The 19,452-nt window shown below is 43.1% G+C and overlaps 1 protein-coding gene across 4 annotated transcripts in view; it reads right to left on the reverse strand.

The window, feature by feature from the left end:
• Positions 1-19,452, reverse strand: part of PARVB (parvin beta) — an 86,406-nt gene that overhangs the window by 11,798 nt on the left and 55,156 nt on the right. For all 4 annotated transcript variants that reach the window (XM_032207749.1, XM_032207750.1, XM_032207751.1 and 1 more), the window contains exons 6-10: positions 18,624-18,739; positions 11,320-11,378; positions 8,142-8,161; positions 3,362-3,421; positions 556-626 (exon numbers count right to left, since the gene is read on the reverse strand). In XM_032207749.1, coding sequence (XP_032063640.1) covers positions 556-626; positions 3,362-3,421; positions 8,142-8,161; positions 11,320-11,378; positions 18,624-18,739 — 326 coding nt within the window. The remainder of the gene's footprint in view (positions 1-555; positions 627-3,361; positions 3,422-8,141; positions 8,162-11,319; positions 11,379-18,623; positions 18,740-19,452) is intronic.

Raw genomic sequence — 19,452 nt, forward strand, 5'->3', positions numbered from 1 at the left:
ATGCTCACAAGATAGCAGGATAAAGAGGAGGACATGAAGGCCTTCACTGCAACATCAAAATATTTGCCAATCCCTCTTTGATGCGATTAAAGCTAGCACTGGTATTTCTATGATGAACTGCACACTGCAGTGCCAACTCCTCCTGAGAGCCCCAGGCATTTATTAAGAGCTCACACCAGTTCATTATGAACCCTCACTGCTAGAAAGACAAACCCACCATCTACTCATAACTATAGCAACTGCTTTACACCACACCACTTTGATCCAGGAGACAAGCTGCCTGGAGATCCAGCCATATTCTATGGTCATTAATATAGACATAATAAATATCCAATAATTTTACCTTACAATGCAAATTAACAATATGAAGCATATGTAGACATGAGTAAAGGAAGCAAACATCAGTCAACATCATTACTACTTAAAAGACAGAGCCCTGATCCTATAAATTAACATGCCCAAAGATAAACAATCCTATAACAGAGTTTTATGGGGAAAGGACCTACATTTGTAATTTACACAGTTAGATTACAAACAAAAGACCAAGTCTCCTACCTGGGTTTCTAACTCAGTTACTTCCAAATTCAGTTTATTCAAGTGTTTGTTCACAAAGGTGATCAGAGACTACAAAAAGAGAACACCAGAACCAGCGATGTTGAAATTACAGACAATGCTTATGTGAAAGGGTTAACATACTCTTATAAGGCATTTTTAAGCTTAATAAATATGACTGTGTGCTATTTGCTTTGGCATAAATAAGTACTTTAAACTGAAAACTGCTTAGTAGTTATTTTTGTTGCAACATAAGCCAGAAGCCACCAGGTGGTGCTATTACATACTTATAACTTGTTATTTTTCTAGTACAGAAAGCATACTTCTGTCTTGTGGGGAAAAAAAAACTTGACGACGTTGGTTCTTTTGCAAGTTCTTTGTGAAGATGCAGCCAGCAGTAGGTGCAGTTACTGTCCACACTAATCTCTTCAGGTTGTTGGAGAAGATCCACTGCCTGGAAGCAAGGCATCAGCAACACTGACCTAAGACTCCCAACAGAAGATACCAACAGCGCACGGTTCAGCACTCACCTCTCTTCTTGGAGTGATGTGCGCTTATAAATTTCCAAATGACAGTCACAATATAACCCAAATCTTTTCTACACATTTCAATTCCTGCAGGAAACAGACATAGAATCATAGAATCATAGAATATCCTGAGTTGGAAGGGACCATTAAGGATCATCAAGTCCAACTCTTGACACCACACAGGTCTACCCAAAAGTTCAGACCATGTCACTAAGTGCACAGTCCAATCTCTTCTTAAATTCAGACAGGCTCGGTGCAGTGACCACTTCCCTGGGGAGCCTGTTCCAGTGTGCAACCACCCTCTCTGTGAAGAACCCCCTCCTGATGTCAAGCCTAAATTTCCCCTGCCTCAGCTTAACCCCGTTCACACGGGTCCTGTCACTGGTGTAAATGGAGAAAAGGTCTCCTGCCTCTCGACACCCCCTTACGAGGAAGTTGTAGACTGTGATGAGGTCTCCCCTCAGCCTCTTCTTCTCCAGGCTGAACAGGCCTAGTGACCTCAGCCGTTCTTCGTACGTCTTCCCCTCCAGGCCTTTCACCATCTTCGTAGCCCTCCTCTGGACACTCTCCAACGGTTTCATGTCCTTTTTATACTGTGGTGCCCAGAACTGCACACAGTACTCGAGGTGAGGCCGCACCAGCGCAGAGTAGAGCAGGACAATCACCTCCCTTGACCTACTAGCGATGCCGTGCTTGATGCACCCCAGGACACGGTTGGCCCTCCTGGCTGCCAGGGCACACTGCTGGCTCATATTCAACTTGCTGTCTACCACGACCCCCAGATCCCTCTCTTCTAGGCTGCTCTCCAGCGTCTCATCGCCCAGTCTGTACATGCAAGATCCTGCTTAGCCAGACAGGTGATAACATATCAAAGCAGAGATCTGTCTGCTTAAAACACTTCCAAGGGGACAGACACACAGTTGGAAGTTAACATTTCTATCACACGGATACAGTTAAGTTAATTCTCTACCAGCATTGGCAACACTCTTTTAGAAGACTTTCTGACACCACCAGATATTTGTCACCCTGCAGCCCAGCCCTTCCTTGATGGAGGACAGCATCTGGGATATAAAAGCCTGTAAAACTGTCCAGCCAGAATGATCTGGATAACTGCAAATACTGTGCAGTGTAGCTTTTCTAACCTGCACCATTTTGACTGAATCTGATAAAGGAGCAGTTGCTGAGGCAGTTATACAGTTACATGAAGCACTGATCTCTGGCAGGAGGGGGATAAAAGGACAAGCAGCTGGCTGGAGATGGTAACCTTTTAACAGAATCACAGAATTTCTAGGTTGGAAGAGACCTCAAGATCATCGAGTCCAACCTCTGACGTAACACTAACAGTCCTCCCTAAGCTCTACATCTAAACGTCTTTTAAAGACCTCAGGGATGGTGACTCCACCACCTTCCTGGGCAGCCCTGTTCCAATGCCCTAACAACCCTTTCAGTAAAGAAGTTCTTCCTAACATCCAACCTAAAACTCCCCTGGCGCAACTTAAGCCCATTCCCCCTTGTCCTGTCACCAGGCACATGGGAGAACAGACCAACCCCCACCTCGCTACAGCCTCCTTTAAGGTACCTGTAGAGAGCGATAAGGTCACCCCTGAGCCTCCTTTTTCTCCAGGCTGAACAAGACAGCTCCCTTCAGCTGCTCCTCGTAGGACTTGTTCTCCAGACCCTTCATCAGCTTTGTTGCCCTTCTCTGCACCCGCTCAAGCACCCTCGATTGTCCTTCTTTGTAGCGAGGGGTCCAAAACTGAACACAGTACTCGAGGGCGGCCTCACCAGAGCCGAGTACGAGTACAGGGGGACAATCACCTCCCTAGACCTATTGGCCACACTGCTTCCTATACAAGCCAGGATGCCATTGGCCTTCTTGGCACCTGAGCACCACTGCTGGCTCATACTCAGCGACTATCAACCAATACTCCCAGGTTCTTCAACCGCTGGCAGCTTTCCAACCATTCCTCTCCCAGTCTGTAGCTCTGCTTTGGGGTTGTTGCGCCCCAGGGGCAGCAAAATAACCTGTGGCTGCAATCTAAGAGTCAATGTATCTATCGTGCTGCACAGAAGAGCCTGTATCAATCAACAAGAGCAATCAAAGAAGAGCCTGACTGAAGCCAATGAATCCAGGTATCACCTGGCTCCGAAACAGCGGACCCTTTTTTATTACTTTCACATCATTTTCTGCCATTTCCAGATCTCTTCTGGATATTATACTAAAAGTAAAAAAAAAAAAAAAAAAAAAAAAGTAGAAAATCTTACTTATTTTTCTTACCCTTTTTGGACTACGCTGAGTTTGTTCCGGCGCATGATCAAAAGTGTATCAAAGGCATCACGCTCTGGTTTAAAAAATTAAAATAAAAAAATAAAAAAATAAAATCAATACACCTCTAATAGCCAAGTATGAGAGCGGGTTACTTGTCACAAGCTTAAGTGCCAGTTTCAGAAAGCCAGAGACTCAAGCTAAAGTTCTCACCCCATTTTGGGTGTTCTAAACACCAAAGCAAACTGCACTGGGAATTTTAGGTAGTAACTGCAAATAAACATATAGTTCTTTGATTGCCATTTCCTATTATTCATAATTGTTACACAAAATAAAGTAGGTGGAAGAAAACGTAAAAACAAATTTTGACTCAATCATAACCTAATCACTGAGCCACTGAAACATCATCTGGTTTTGTTGCACTACAGAAACAATCATGGCTACATTTGTGCCCACTGGTCAGCATCAAAATCAGATGCTCCTATGATTAATTTTAAGCCTACCTTTAGTACCACTGACTTCATCAAAGCTTAAAACTGACCACATAAGTAAAACCTGCTTCAGCACTCTCTAAAGAGCAAAGCTTACATACAGTATAAAGATTTAAATTACTGTAGAACAGTTAAGCCTTACCATTGCACAACATCTAATCCAATCTTAAAATCTACTAAAGTGAAAAGAATTGTGCAATGTGTCACATAGTGGCATTTCAAGGCTGACTGAAATTTTCCAAATACTGAGTTGTTTGGATGATATTTAAAGTTGAACTCTCATCGTCAGGTGAAACAAGAAAAAAACTAAAAATATAACCACTTATAGCCAATTACATTTATGTTTTAAAAAGATACCAAAAACACTGTTGAAGTGTGCTGGTTTTAAGCTGTTAAATTATTCAACACAGCTTTAACAGTTTTTCTGCACTTAAATTATTTTTATTTACAGAACAGAACACATTTACAGAATCACAGAATCATTAGGTTGGAAGAGATCTCCAAGATCACCTAGTACAATCTCTGACCTAACACTAACAAGTCCTCCACTAAACCCGTATGCTAAGCTCTAAATCTAAATGTCTTTTGAAGACCTCCAGGAATGGTGACCTCAACCACTTCCCTGGGCAGCCCATTCCAATGCTAACAAACCTTTCCATAAAGAAGTTCTTCCCTAATATCCAACCTAAACCTCCCCTCGTGCTCCTTGTCCTGGCACCAGGCATGTGGGACACACAGACCAATGACACCTTGCTACAGACTCCTCTAACGTATCTATAGAGTGCGATAAGTCGCCCCTGAGCCTCCTCTTCTCCAGACTGTCTTCTCGCAGAAAATCCCAGCTCCTCCAGCTGCTCCTCATAAGACTTGTTCCTCCAGGCCCCTCACCAGCTTCGTTGCCATCTCTTAGGACTCACTTTGGGCACCTCCATGTCCTTCTTTGTAGCCGAGGGGTTCACAAAAACTGAACACAGTAATCGAGGTGCAGCCTCACCCAAGCACAGCACAGGCGGACAATCAGCGTCTGTGGTCCTGCTGGCTACATGATCCTGATACAAGCCAGGATGCTGTTTGGCCTTCTGGCTGCTGAGCACACTGCTGGCTCATTTTCAGCCGACTATCAACCAATACTCCCAGATCCCTCTCTGCAGGCAGCTTTCTAACCACTCATCTCCAGCCTGTAGTGCATGCTTGGGGTTGTTGTGCCCCAGGTGCAGGACCCGACACTTGGCCTTGTTGAACTTTCATACAGTTGGCCTCAGCCCATCGGTCCAGCCTATCCAGATCCTCCTGCAGAGCCTTCCCTACCCTCGAGCAGTATCGGACACACGCACCTAACTGGTGTCATCTGCAAACTTACTGGGGGTGCACTCCATCCCCTCACCCAGATCATCGATAAAGATATTAAAGAGGACTGGCCCTTGTACTGAGCCCTGGGGGACTCCACTAGTGACCGGCCTCCAACTAGATTTTAACTCCATTCACCATGACTCTTTGGGCCCTGATATCCAGCCAGTTTCTAACCCAACAAAGAGCATGCCAGTCCAAAGCCAAGAGCACTCCAGTTTCTTGAGGAGAATGTTGTGGGAAACGGTGTCCAAAGCCTTACTGAATTCAAGGTAGACCAAATCCACAGCCTTCCCTCATCCACTAAGCACGTCACTTTGTCATAGAAGGAGATCAGGTTTGTCAAGCAGGACCTGTCTTTCATAAACCCATGCTGACTGGGTCTGATCGTCTGGTTGCCCTGCAAGTGCCACATGATGACCATCAAGATAATCTGCTCATGAGCTTCCCTGACACTGAGTCAAACTAACAGGCCTATAGTTTCCTGGGTCTACCTTTATGGCCTTCTTGTAGATGGGCGTCACATTTGCCTAGCCGCAGTTGGACCCGGGACCTCCCCTGATAGCCAGGACTGCTGATAAATGATGGAAAGCGGCTTGGCCAGCTCCTCTTCCAGTTCTCTCAGCACCCGCGGGTGGATCCTACCTGGCCCCACTGAGTTGCATACATCTAAGTGCTGTAGCAGGTCGCCACCCATTTCCTTGTGGATTGTGAGGGCCACATTCTGCTCCCCATCTCCTTCCACCAGCTCAGGGTACTTTGTATCTAGAGAACAACTGGTCTTGCCACTAAAGACTGAGGCAAAGGAGGCATTAAGCACCTCAGCATTTTCCTCATCTCTCGTCGCAAAGGTTCCGCCTGCATCCAGTAAAGGATGGAGATTCTCCGTAGTCCTCCTTTTGGTGTTAATTAAAACATTTATAATGTTTTTTATAAATACATTATTTAGCATAATAAATACAAAAAAGAAACATTATAAAAAAAACATTTATATTATTATAAAATAAAAAAAACATTTTATAATGTATTTATAAAAACATTTTCTGTTATCTTTAACAGCAGTAGCCGGATTGAGCTCCAGATGAGCTTTGGCCTTTCTAATTTTGTCCCCACGCATCCTTACAACATCCTTATAATCATTCTGAGTGGCCTGCCCTCTTTTCCAAAGATCATAAGCCCTCTTTTTTTTTTTCTCCTAAGCTCTAGCCACAACTCTCTGTTCAGCCAGGCTGGTCTTCTTCTGCGCCGGCTCGTCTTTGGGCACGTGGGAACAGACCACTCCTCAGCCATTAAGATTTCCTTCTTGAGAAGTGCCCAGCCTTCCTGGACTCCTCTGCCCTTCAGGACTACCTCCCAAGGGACTCTGCTAACCAGTGTCCTGAACTGCTCAAAGTCTGCCCTCCGGAAGTCCAAGACAGCAATTTTACTCATCCCCTTCCTGACTTCACCAAGAATAGAGAACTCCACCATTTTGTGGTCACTCTGCCCAAGACAGCTCCCGACCACCACATCTCCCACCAGTCCTTCTCTGTTTGTGAAGAGAAGGTCCAGAGAGGCACCTCCCCTGGTAGGCTCACTAACCAGCTGCATCAGGAAGCTATCTTCCTCGCTCTCCAGAAACCTTCTAGACTGCTTCCTCTGAGCTGTATTGCATTTCCAAGGAAGTTGAACTCCCCCATGAGGACAAGAGTTGATGATTTTGCAACTTCTGCCAGCTGTCTGTAGAACTCCTCATCTATCTCCTCATCCTGGTTTGGTAGTCTATTACTGTCCTCCACCAGGATGCTTGCCTTGTTGGCCTTCCTGCCAATCCTAACCCATAGGAACTCAACCTTATCATTCCCAGTCTCAGTCTTGAGTTCCACAACATCAAAGCACTCTCTAAAAGAGCCATACCACCACCCCTTCTGTGCTGCCCGTCCCTTCTGAAGAGCCTATAGCCAGACATTGCAGCACTCCAGTCATGGGAGTGTCCCACCACATTTCAGTGATGGCAACCAAGTCGTAGCCTGCCTGCTGCACGATGGCTTCCAGCTCCTCCTGTTTGTTGCCCATGCTGTGTGCATTAGCGTAGATTTTGATGATTCTCTGCTGCTAAATAAACATATTTATTATTCACATTCCTTTTGTATCCAAGGATGTGTTTTTTAGCCCCCTTCCATTACTTATACTTCAGGTACCTAATTACATATTAATGTAGATATTCTACAAGGCAGGTACTGTTCACAGATTTTGACTGGGAAACAGAAACTAAATGACCTATTCATCATCACATGCAGTCCCTCAGAGAAATCCAGATCTCTCCAGTGAATAGTAAGTGATTTACCACTGCTAACAAAACTAAACGGAAAAAGAAAGAGAAGATCTCTCGGAAGCACCACTAAACACTTAATTTTTGTTTAGAAGACCAGATCTATGGCGGGTAATGTCTCTAAAATCTGGTGAACATGGGGGAGAGAAGACAGTACTCCTTGCAAAGCAATTAGGACCAGTTGTTGAAAGTAGACAGACAGATAAAAAGAGCTTTCTTAGACCTCATAGCATGTACCTTTGCTTAACTAATTTTCACATGTTCACTTATATATAAATTAGATGGTCACATTCTAAAGAAGGTGTCACTTACTACTGGGGATTGCAAAGATTTTTGCTTGAAAGCCATTAACAATGGTACTAGGAAATATCGCCCTGTGTAGCATTTTTGCTATTTGTTACATATGAATGAAAACAGACGAACATAGATGAGTCTAAAGAGCAAAAGCAGCACACTGAATGATCTGGTTCTGCCCATTATGCTCCACATTTGTGTGGAGTAAGAAAACCTGCCCCCACAATACATTCCAACCCTGTGCAATTGCTTAATTCATTGTCTTGATCTGCTGAAGGAAAGCAGACAAGATTTCTGTGCCTGACTTAAATTTAAAAAAAAAAAAAAAAAAAGCAGTCAACTTTGTTACTTACCAAATCTTCCCATCATCATCCTGCAAGTCAAAGCATTCAAAGACATTGGGTTAGTTCATGAATAATCACTTTGAAAAGACCAGACCATGGGCTTAATGGGCTATTTCCTGCAAGATGCTGAGGGCTAACCACTCCTCCCCATGTCAAGAGGCAGAGTATTTGCAGACCAGACCCAACGTGCTGCAGGAATGTCCTCAGCAGACCACCAGTGATGTCAGGGAGATGCATTTGAAATGAATGGAAATGCATACTTGTGTTTTATACAGAATTGTGATTTTTTTATGTTTAACTATTTTTATGATGAAGAGTGAATGAATATATATGTTTCTGTGGACAGTTTCCACATACAGGGTCAGCAGAAACCACACCAGCTAAACCACACAGCTCAAAAAGAGCAAGGCTACCTATCTCACTTTAGTCTGTTTTATCTGAAGAAATAAAATGTCTATTGTATATGAATATAATGTAAACAATACCGCCACATATGAATTATATACAGTCCAGTGACATCACCAGGCATATGCAGATATTTATCAGCTAGGAATCAGGCCCCAGTTTGCACAGAGGAATTTTTAAAGTATTCAATGAATGTTGTTTTCTGCTGATTACTGCATTTTCTGTACCTATGTGGGTATGCAACACATTAAACAGTAACCTCCTTTTCTATAATATTAACACATTCAGAATAAAACACATGCATAAACATACAGGAGTATCTGTAAACGTCTTTCTTGCTAAGAAATGTCCAAGCCCCACTCCACAGATCACATCTCACAAACCACATCAGAAGGAGAGGATGTCCTGACTATACTGTTCAAGAGCATGGGAGAGAAGGGAAGAATTTTGGCCCACAATACAGAGGCAGAACTTAGATCCTACAAAAAACACTATGGAACTTTAATGTCCACACATACATACAATGATCTCATTTTTGAATGTTTCCATCCGAAAGATCTTCCCCACTGAGCAAGCCACATGGTACTTCATTAATCTTCAAAGTCAGAGAAAGCTGAGCCAACTCCACAGGAAGCCAATGCACTGATACACTGAAGGAGGGCTCATGTAAGCCCCTGTGACATAAGCTGCCTTCAGACCACGTGAAGGAGAATCTCAGCTTTTATTTGCAGCCAAAGTATATGTCTTGCCTTCTCCTTATAAAAAGAATTGTAAAAATATAAAGCAAAGTAAACCCACTGCAAAATCTGGAGAATGAAGAGTTTTGTTTATTTTTGTTGAACTCTAGTCCTCAGGTACTACATGAAAATAGCAATCTCATCTCTCCTTATAACTTTATTAGAGTATCATTTCAGTTTTGAGAGTTACTGCCTTTTGTCAAACTAATCTGCCCTCAAATTATCTACAATAGCCCTTTATTTAGGTGAGGCAACAGCACCAGGCAGAAATGAGTTTAAAATGGTGACCTGCAGAAGGCAGGAAAAAAGGCCCACAAGGATTACTGTCAATGAAACATCCAGTTAAAAGCTTTTGTGACGCAAGAACGTCAAGAAGATACTTCTGTAATTTGGAACGTATTTCCAGAGACAAAGTGATTTTTATATAGTTAAAAAGTGTTTTATATGGAGTGGTAATTCGTGTAGAGAAAATGGTTGATATTAATATAGAAGGGGGAGATTTGAGAATGTGGCCATGGGGGTTGGAAAGCCCCATGGTTGAGATGACATTAAACTCTTAACGATGAGGCCATCAGGAATATAAAAGAGTTTAGAGAGAACAAAGAAGGGTGATTCAGGAGACTCCATGCAGTCTCAGGGTTTCTTGTCCTCCAGATGGTTCCCTTGTTCTCCAGCTGTTAAGGCATGGATGTTTCCGGATGTTTGCTGTTGTTGTTACATTCAAAGTTGTTTGACCAATGAAAAGCTGTTATGAAAAGAACTGCTGTGGAGAGAAGGGTATAAGAGGGGAGCCTGCCCTCAAGATAAAAAAAAGGCAGCACCATGAAGTTACATCAATAAAGAAGCAGGAAAAATAAGTGAAGAGGAACAGGCTGGCAGAATGGAGACCAGGACGGGAACAGGCACTTTGATTGCCTCATGAAGACAGGTTCGGCCAGACTCAGCAAACTGCTCAGAGAAGCTCAGTACAGAAGTACTGAAAGTACTAAGTACAGAAAGTCGCTGGAAACAGGCGCACTGGAGCTGGAGAGAAGCTCGAGCTGAGAGAAGTGGACCCGTGCACACAACTGCCTCTCGCTGGTAAGCAGTTGCGCGTTATGGGGAATCATACGTCCTTAGGAACAAAGACTGTCCTGGTAACCTTACAGCTTATTCTCCTTATTAACAATTGGACAGTTTATGAGCCTGAAATATGGGACCAAACTGAGGTCAAGGTGTGGGACTCTGCAACTAAAAATGACAAGGTTGCAGTGGGATTGCTCGGCACGTGGCGAGCAGTCTCTGGGGCCTTAAAGAGCCATGTGGGACCACAGTCAGAAATGTGTGGTTTGCCAAATAGTGAGGGATCTGCGGGCTCCTTTACTGATCCGACTGCTATGCCATCAGTCCCTCTGCTGCTACAGCCATTGAAGGTCTTTGCTGTTATGCCCCCTGTTGACCTGGACATGCCTTTTGACCCAGGCCTCTTGGCCTTCACAAGGAGATGGATACACTTTTCTTCGATCTGGGAAGAACGGGATACATAAGGCCTGAAGACCGAGTTGCTTGACAACTTAAAGCGAGACATATTGTTCAAAAGGAATGGAAAATGGAGACTGTTAAGTCACGGAACTGAAAGGATTGTTTGTTACCTTTTATGTATAGGTGTACTCGATTTTACTAAGTTATGGAACTTAAAGGATTGTTTGTTACCTTTCCTGATTGTACGTATATATAGGCTTACGTGTACTTGTGTTTAGTATGTAAAGCAATGTTCTGTATATTTAGAATGTTTGTGTGTGTGTGCATGTTGGTGGAGTTCCCCACACACCCAGCGCTGTTTACTTGCCTTTTATACCTTTTAGAAATATTTGTTTTATAAATTTTACAAAATTCAGATTGATTTCAGACCTCATTTATAACAAAAGCAACACACTAAGGGATTTTGTTAATTTAGCAGGAGCAGGGGGAGGTGATGCAAATTATGCCTCCATTTTGTTTTTGTGAGGAAATTCACAACACGCACCACAGAAACACACTTTGAAACTAAAGCATTTTGTGCTTACTCTGTTGTAGTCGTCAGCTCCTCTGTAACATGAGTTGTCTGAAGAAGGCCTTCACGTTTCTGGAAGTGATAATAGAAACAGAGACTGAATTAGTATAGGAGAAGATGAACAAGGACTCTGCAGCATTCATCATCTTTCAGAGTCCTGGGGGAGAAAACTGAGTAAAATATGTTTGCTAAGATGAACATTTGTAGGGACAGAGGTGAAACAGCTGACTTGGGAGGGTTCACTTCTACAACAGTGGCATTTATCAGACTTGACAGCCAAATGAGTATTTGGGAAATGTGTATATATTTGCAGCCGATAAACTCGTTAACAATTCTCCTCCTGAGACCAGAGTCAACATCATACCTGGAACACAAATTAGAGAGAGTATGTGAGCCCCATCTTAAAGTCCCCAAGGATATTTGTTTGTGTCAGTGTCAACCAACAATTTGACACAACCAGCAGCCTGGCTCTCAGGACAGGTCTGGGGCTGAAGTAACAGACTGCTGCCCCCATGCCAGGGCCTTCATGTGCTGGCAAAGCTCTCTATGCACAAAGTGGGCTCTCCTAGAGCAGGTCACCAGTGTGACTACTGAGGCCACCAGTCACACTCCTGTCAGGAGCCATCATGGAAACACAAGGAACACAAAAAGACTGACCTGACCAGTGATTTCATGATAGATAGCATCCCCCTGTTACTGGATTTTGTTTCCTTGGGATAGTTTTCTGCATGAGTAAGAATTCTACAACCCAACAGAGTTAGCATGTACTGAGACCCAGTTTCAAAGCAGCTTCCTCCATGGTAAGACACAGACCCATGATATGAGGGGACTCAAATGGTTTTGAGTCTCCCCAAAGTATTGGACACATGGGACACACCTCTTGGAGGCTGGAAATGTTGTTACCTAACTCAAAAAAACTTCTCAGCATCTCTTTCTGAGTCAGTAGGTCCCTTTTAAAATTATGGGACACAGCCTGATGCCTGAAAGGGGGAATTTCTCCCTGCCTTCTTTACGCTGAAAAAGCTGGCAACAAGAGCTCAAATCTCAGCAGGCATCTAAGAACTGGGTCCTGTCAGAATAACTGGCAACACAATTAATAAAGAAAGCTGCTAGCTCTGGTAAGCAGGGTAACGACCACCCCCAGGCACAGCTCTTTACACATATGCCATCTCAATCATTTTCACCAGCTGAACCCCAAACAAGAACCTATTATGGAGAACAGCTTTGAAGAGAAGCACATCCTTCCCCACAAGCAATCTAAGAAATACAAATTGAAATCAAAAAAACAGTAACAAGAATTTCTTCCCTGCCACTCCCCATTCAACAGAAGAACGCAGCGCTGCTTTCTCAAACCACCCAGGGAGCCTGGCTGAAAGCAAGGTGGGAGCTGCTGTCTCCAACCGCTGTGCTGTGGCAGCTTCCCACTTGAGCCAGGCCCCGCGCTGAATCCAGCCCGCTGGCCGTGTCTTCTCAATGTCTTACTTCCATATTACAAATGCATCTTACTCTGCTCCCCTGAAGGAGCCAGGGGAACAGCACCAGAAAGTTTGGTAAAACAAGCCAGGATGACAGTATAGATGGGAAAATTAGGAAGTGTCTGACAGGGCAATATTTTCTTGCAAATGGAACTTTATTGCATTCCACCGAGTCTCTGTTGTACTTGCACCAGTTTCTGGACCTTCCATTCACTGTGTACCTCAGGGAGAAGATGCTATGCCCTGTGAAAAAAAGCTCAGTGAGTGGTGACCAGTGAGTAATGCCTCCAAGCAGCTGACAAGAAAGAGAAAGGGATGCCCACTCTGATTCCCAGTGGGTGAAAATGACAGCACTTCTATGCAACTCTCTCAGAGGCAGCTGAGCATGCTGCTAGTATGAGCATAGCTCCCCTGGCCTTGCAATACAAAAACAAATGTCATCCTTCGATAAAAGTTGGATTCTTTGCATAAGCACCACCAGACACATTTATTCTTCATGCTGCCTTGCCTCTGACCTTTCAGTCTGCAACTCAGACTACAAGGGAATTACTGCAAAAATACCTCAGATCTCCCAGCAGCACCAAGGTGGGACATGCTGCAACTTTTAAAATGGGGAAGAGGAAAGCTAAGTGTAAAAGAAAGCAATTACTGAGCCTTGCAAAAATAAGCAACAATCAGAGAGCCTTAAAAACAATTTTTACCCTTACTCCTGAGAACATTTTTGCTTTCCTGAATTACAGCATTCCATCATCATACAAGTTCATGTTTCAGTTATCAGAAGGTAAAGTCAGCTGGAAGAAAAATCACAGCATTTTCAGTTCTCACTGGAGCCGCTCACTGAAATAATAAAGTTTCAACCCTTCCTGCCCTCACTGAGGAGGGCTAGAACAGGAAAATGTTCATTGATACCAGTATTAAAACATGTACCATCTTAGATTCATAACTTAGCACTTGAAGTAGCTGTCAACAGGATCTTAAGTAAAAGACCCACTTAAACCCTTGCTCTGCTAGGACACTTCAGATATAACTCTGACTTCTATTGCCATTCTCACATTTTCTATTTCACTCAAAAAAGAACAACAGCCAACACCAAACAAAATAAAAAATAAAATAAAAAAAATAAAAAACACAAATCTGGGGGTTGATTTCAAAACAGGTTTGAAAGTAACTCGGTTTCAGAAGCTTCACTCTTGAGAGGGGCTACCTCATGGTGCCCATTATAAAACAATGTAGTGTTTTTCTGCTGGGTTAATCTTGTTACTGTTCTGGGTAATACAGTAGGTAGACAGATACATAGATAAAAGTTCTTCCAGCCAGGGAAAGTAAAACGGAAAGTGCTCTCCAAAACAATTGTGGATTTTCTAAGCAAACTACACTGTGCAGGACCAAAAGAAGACAGTGTATTACTTGACAGATAAAGATCCAACTATCTTTCTCAGAACAGCGACTGCAGAAAGTCTCTGTCTGTCACCTCAAGACTTGAAAGGATAGAATTCAAGGGAAGGCAGAAGCACAACCAGCCTGTGGAGATCTTGATAAATACTTCTCATGTAGGACGGTCCTATCATAATACTATTTCATTTTGTGGACCAGGTCACTAAAAATTAGAGAAGAGAAAGCCCGTGTTTCCACAAGCTAAAAAGGTGTTTGGCATTGCTCTTGGATGGGCTATGAAAATGTACACAGCTTCATTAAGCAGTAACTTGATAAGCCAGTATGACAGTTATTTTCACAGTGTAAACACAGCCCTTCTGGGCAAGAAGCACTTCACAGATCTATACAGTGTGTGAACAGCTCAAATAAACTGATAATGTTAATTCTAAGTGCCAAGGACAACCATGAAAGTGAGACTGATCTAGTTTTGAAAACTTCAGTATAAGTGCATTCTTGCACAATACTTCTGTATTGTGCAAGGTTTTCTTGCTCAAGGGCCAATTCTGCAAAGAAAACAAAAAAGTCTCTCTACAAACTATTGATTAATCCCCTTAAATGCATATGCAGGCAAGAAGAGGCATTTACCCAAAACCTCTCTGAGCAGCCACCTTATATTAATTGTGATCTAGTTTGACAGAATCCTAATAATGATTGGGATCTGTAATAAGAGATCGTTTAACAATTGGTAATTATAATAATAATCTTCTTAATAATAGTTTTCTTACTTGAATTGGGAATAATGCTAACCTCATTACCATTTTTCTATTTGTCAGTGTAACAAAGGCTAAAAAAAAAAACATGTAAAGAGATTTGTGTTACTAAACCAGCATGCATTTTTAGACTAGATTATGAATGCTGAACTACAAAAATTCAATTTACCAAACTCTATGGCCAAAATAATTACCTTCTGCAGGAACACTGCAGAAGAAATATGTTTCAGTATACGTTGTGTTTTGCTTTCCACTTAAATAAACAAGCTGAAGCCTAGCAATGAAACAAGTCCTCCTCTTACACAGGCCCAGCTAAGGTAAGCTCAGAACCAGCAGTTGCCATAACCATCTCCAGGACTCAAGGCTCTAGGTCCAAGAGTGAGAGTTTACAGCTCTCAAGCTTAAATTAACCCTCCTTGTAAATAACATGGGCGTTTTCTTCCTCACTCCTTCCCTCCCTTTCCTTCCTTCCTTCCTCCCTCCCTTTCCTTCCTTCTCTTCTTCCCTTTCTCTTTCCCTAGCTCCTGTCAGCATTCATTGCATTCCATCTTCATCTCAGCCCTGTCTAATCTTGAGGCTCAGAGGCCCCAGGGAACAAGATCCTCCATTTAGGTGTCCACTTTATACCCCATTGTGTTGGGTCTGTCTGAGCTGGAGTCACCTTTTCCCTGCAGCAGCCCGCACAGTGCTGTACTCTGCACTCGTAGCTGGAACAGCACTGATATCACTCCAGTGTTGTGTCTATAGCTGTGTAGTGCTGGCACAGCATCAGGACTCCTTCCAAGCCCCCAAGAGCCAGCAGGCTGGGGGTGGGCAAGTGATGGGGAGGGGACATTGCCAGGGCAGCTGACCTAAACCAACCAAAGGGATATTCCATAACACCTGATGTCACACTCAGCAATAAAAGGGGGGGCTCTCATGGGGGAGGGGGCTGTTCCTCCTGAACAACCACTACGCGTTTGAGGCCCTGCTTCCCAGGACGTAGCCGAACACCGCTCATTGATGGGAAGTAGAGAATAATTTTTTTTTCTCTCTCTCTGTGCTTCCACGCGGACTGATTGTTTCTTTTGTTTCTGTTTTTCTTCCCCATTCCCTTTCCCTTTAATTAAACCTTTCTCATCTCAAACCTCGAGTTCTCTGTGTTGTGTTTTCTCCCCCTTCCTCTTTGAGGAGAGGGGGAGTGAGAGAGCGGTTGTGGTGGAGCTCAGCTGCCCACCTGAGTAAAACCACCACACCCATAAATATACATAACATATATACATAACATATACACACATAACATTATATATAACAGGAAAGGATGTGAAAATATGTTCTCCACAGACTTGCCAACACTACAGAGATGGAGAGTCCTGAAGCTGTGAAATAAGGATGAGGAAAGAGCAGCTTTCCCTCTTTACCTAAGTGTTTTTTTTTATTTGTTTGTTTTTTTCCCTCACAAATCGCCGCTACAGAAGACACTTTACTGTACTGGGCAGAAGGAAATTTCAGGCATTAGGGTGACAGAAGACTGTAGACCACTTTATATTTGTATTTCCTCCTTACCTTTCTAAGGTAGTCAAGAAAAAAAACAAACTAGTCTTCTATTTACATTCATGTTACTTTATACCTAATTCACCTTTCTTAAAATGGAGAGAACTATAGGAGCTTGAAAGCAGCTCAAAATCCTCTCTTAAAGAGAATGCATAATATTTACTGTGAGCTAGGGAATATCTGTCAATTACCCACTTACATCATACCCTGTACCTCTAGAGCATTCAGGCATGCAGCCTAGAAAATGCCATTATTTAAACTTAAAGCAAAATGGGGCTTGCCTAACCAACCACAATGCAATTGCATCTTGTAAGGGGATCTACATTTGCAAAATAGAGACCAATATCACTTTATCTTCTTGATTTTTTAAAGGAATCCTACTACAGCTTGACAGCTCTAACAGCAACTGGCACGTACAGGAGCATTTCCTCAGCCTTTTGCCAGAAGCTGAGCCTGCCTCGCGACAACAGTGCTGAGCACCACAGCAAACAGTCATGGCATGATCAGAAAGAGTAGCCAGCTGCAACAGATCTGTCTAGAGTTCCAACAGCTGTTCAGAAAAGCTGGGTTCACATGCTGCAGATGGTACCACCCAGCTTCATCTGGGATAGAAGGCAAAATAAAAAGCAATAGTAAGTATACTCCGAAAGCAGAGTACAATGAAAGGAAATGGTCAACACCACGCAGGGAAAGGAAGAACTATAGCAATATCTAAGGCAGGAGGGAAGAAGTCAAGGTTCCTAAGGTCAGATCTATTCTCCATATTTAAGGAAAGCTAACAAAAACGCAAGGCTGTGCAAAAAATTATGAAACTCCATTAGTAAACCAAGGAAAACAACATGTCTGAATAATAAGCCACTTGGGAAAAACAACACCAGTAACAGGCTTCCCAGAATGAGGAGATTCTATGTGCTGAAAATCCTTTCTGTGCTATCTGTGTCAATGGTTTCTCTAAACAAACAAACAAAAAAAAAAAAAAAAAAATTCTGAAGTGCCAAAAGTTAGAGACGCAACTATTTTACACAAAATCCCACCACATGATTTTGGCTTCATATTGCATTAGAAAATCACATAAGCATTTAGGTCAGGAAAGACCTCCAAAATCAAGTCCAACCATCACCTAACACTACCAAGTCCATCTCTAAACCATTTTGCTAAGCACCACAATCACATCTTTTAAATACCTCCAGCGATGAGGACTCCACCACTTCCCTGGGCAGCCTGTTCCAATGCTCCTTCTATGAAGAAATCCTTCCTGATATCCAGTCTAAACCTGCCCTGGCACAACCTGAGGCCATTTCCTCACATCCTAAAAAGGCGGTCCTAAGCATATGAGAGATATGTTCTTGGAATCACATTTAAGTACACAAAATGCATCCCAGGACTGGGACTCACTGAACAGTTAGTCGGCTGAATATGAGCCAGCAGTGTGCTCAGGTGGCCAAGAAGGCCAACAGCATCCTGGCTTGCATAGGAAACAGTGTGGCCAAAAGGGCTAGGGAGGTGATCGTCCCCCTGTACTTGGCTCTGGTGAGGCTGCACCTCGAGTACTGTGTTCAGTTTTGGACCCCTTGCTACAAGAAGGACATCGAGGTGCTTGAGCGGGTCCAGAGAAGGGCAACAAAGCTGATGAGGGGTCTGGAGAACAAGTCCTACGAGGAGCGGCTGAGGGAGCTGGGCTTGTTCAGCCTGGAGAAAAGGAGGCTCAGGGGCGACCTTATCGCTCTCTACAGGTACCTTAAAGGAGGCTGTAGCGAGGTGGGGGTTGGTCTGTTCTCCCATGTGCCTGGTGACAGGACAAGGGGGAATGGGCTTAAGTTGCGCCAGGGCAATTTTAGGTTGGATGTTAGGAAGAACTTCTTTACCGAAAGGGTTGTTAGGCATTGGAACAGGCTGCCCAGGGAAGTGGTGGAGTCACCATCCCTGGAAGTCTTTAAGAGACGTTTAGATGTAGAGCTTAGGGATATGGTTTAGTGGGGACTGCTAGCGTTAGGTCAGAGGTTGGACTCGATGATCTTGAGGTCTCTTCCAACCCAGAAATTCTGTGATTCTGTAACAACTAGGACAATAATTTTCTAAATAAGCCAGGAGCAGATAGGAGCAGCCTGGTAGTGTAAAATTAGAGTGATTATTTTGATCAAATTTTCATATGACTTTATACTCACCCGTACCACCACCACTTGTACAGACACATGTTCAGGCAGTCGAGTGGGAGCCTGGAAATGCATTGCCAAAGCTACCAGAAGGTGAAGAATGGAAATCAGATTCTTGCCATGGATTGCTGCGGGGAACAATGAAAAGGAAGCAAATAAAAGAATACTGATGCCTTATTTTAAACTAATACCCCTGGGAAAAAAGGTAGAAGAACTAAAAATATGTTTTTGGTGAAGACAGTCTTCTTGTTTCCTTCTTCCTTTTCCTAAATTAACGAAGTTTAGGAAATAATTTTACAGGTAGCAGAGCCTAGATTTAATTCCCTTCAAGCTACATAACAAATTTAGGATTCCAGACACTTCAGCTCCCTCCCTAGTCAGTGAAATAAAAACAAATGGACTCAATCACTTTCCTTCCATTGTACTGGAGAATACTAGATAATTCTGCTTTTAGAAAATGTTCAAGGTGTTAACAAAAGATTACCTGGCTGTAAGAGACAAAAAGCACCCACAACCTACGTGAACCAACTTCCCAAACTTCATTCTCACTTTTGGATCGTAACAGGCCAAGCTGGAACACAGGGCACTTTCTGCTTAGCCTGTCAGAAACAATATCCTTACACAGGATGAAGCATCTTTTTGACTCTCACTGTGGTGGCCTGAAGGCTTAAATCATCCTCTTGTAATTGAATGACTAAAAAATTCTCATGTCTGTAGGATTCAAATTCAGGGAAGCAAACAAAAAAATGCCTAACGAAAGCATATGCCTAAAGAAACAGCACTTCAATTATCCCACAGCCATGTTTGTCTGTCCTTAAACAAAGATCACAGAAGAAGGTAC

The sequence above is a fragment of the Aythya fuligula genome, chromosome 1 (genome assembly GCF_009819795.1).
Source record: "Aythya fuligula isolate bAytFul2 chromosome 1, bAytFul2.pri, whole genome shotgun sequence".
In the NCBI taxonomy this organism is placed as follows: Eukaryota; Metazoa; Chordata; class Aves; order Anseriformes; family Anatidae; genus Aythya; species Aythya fuligula.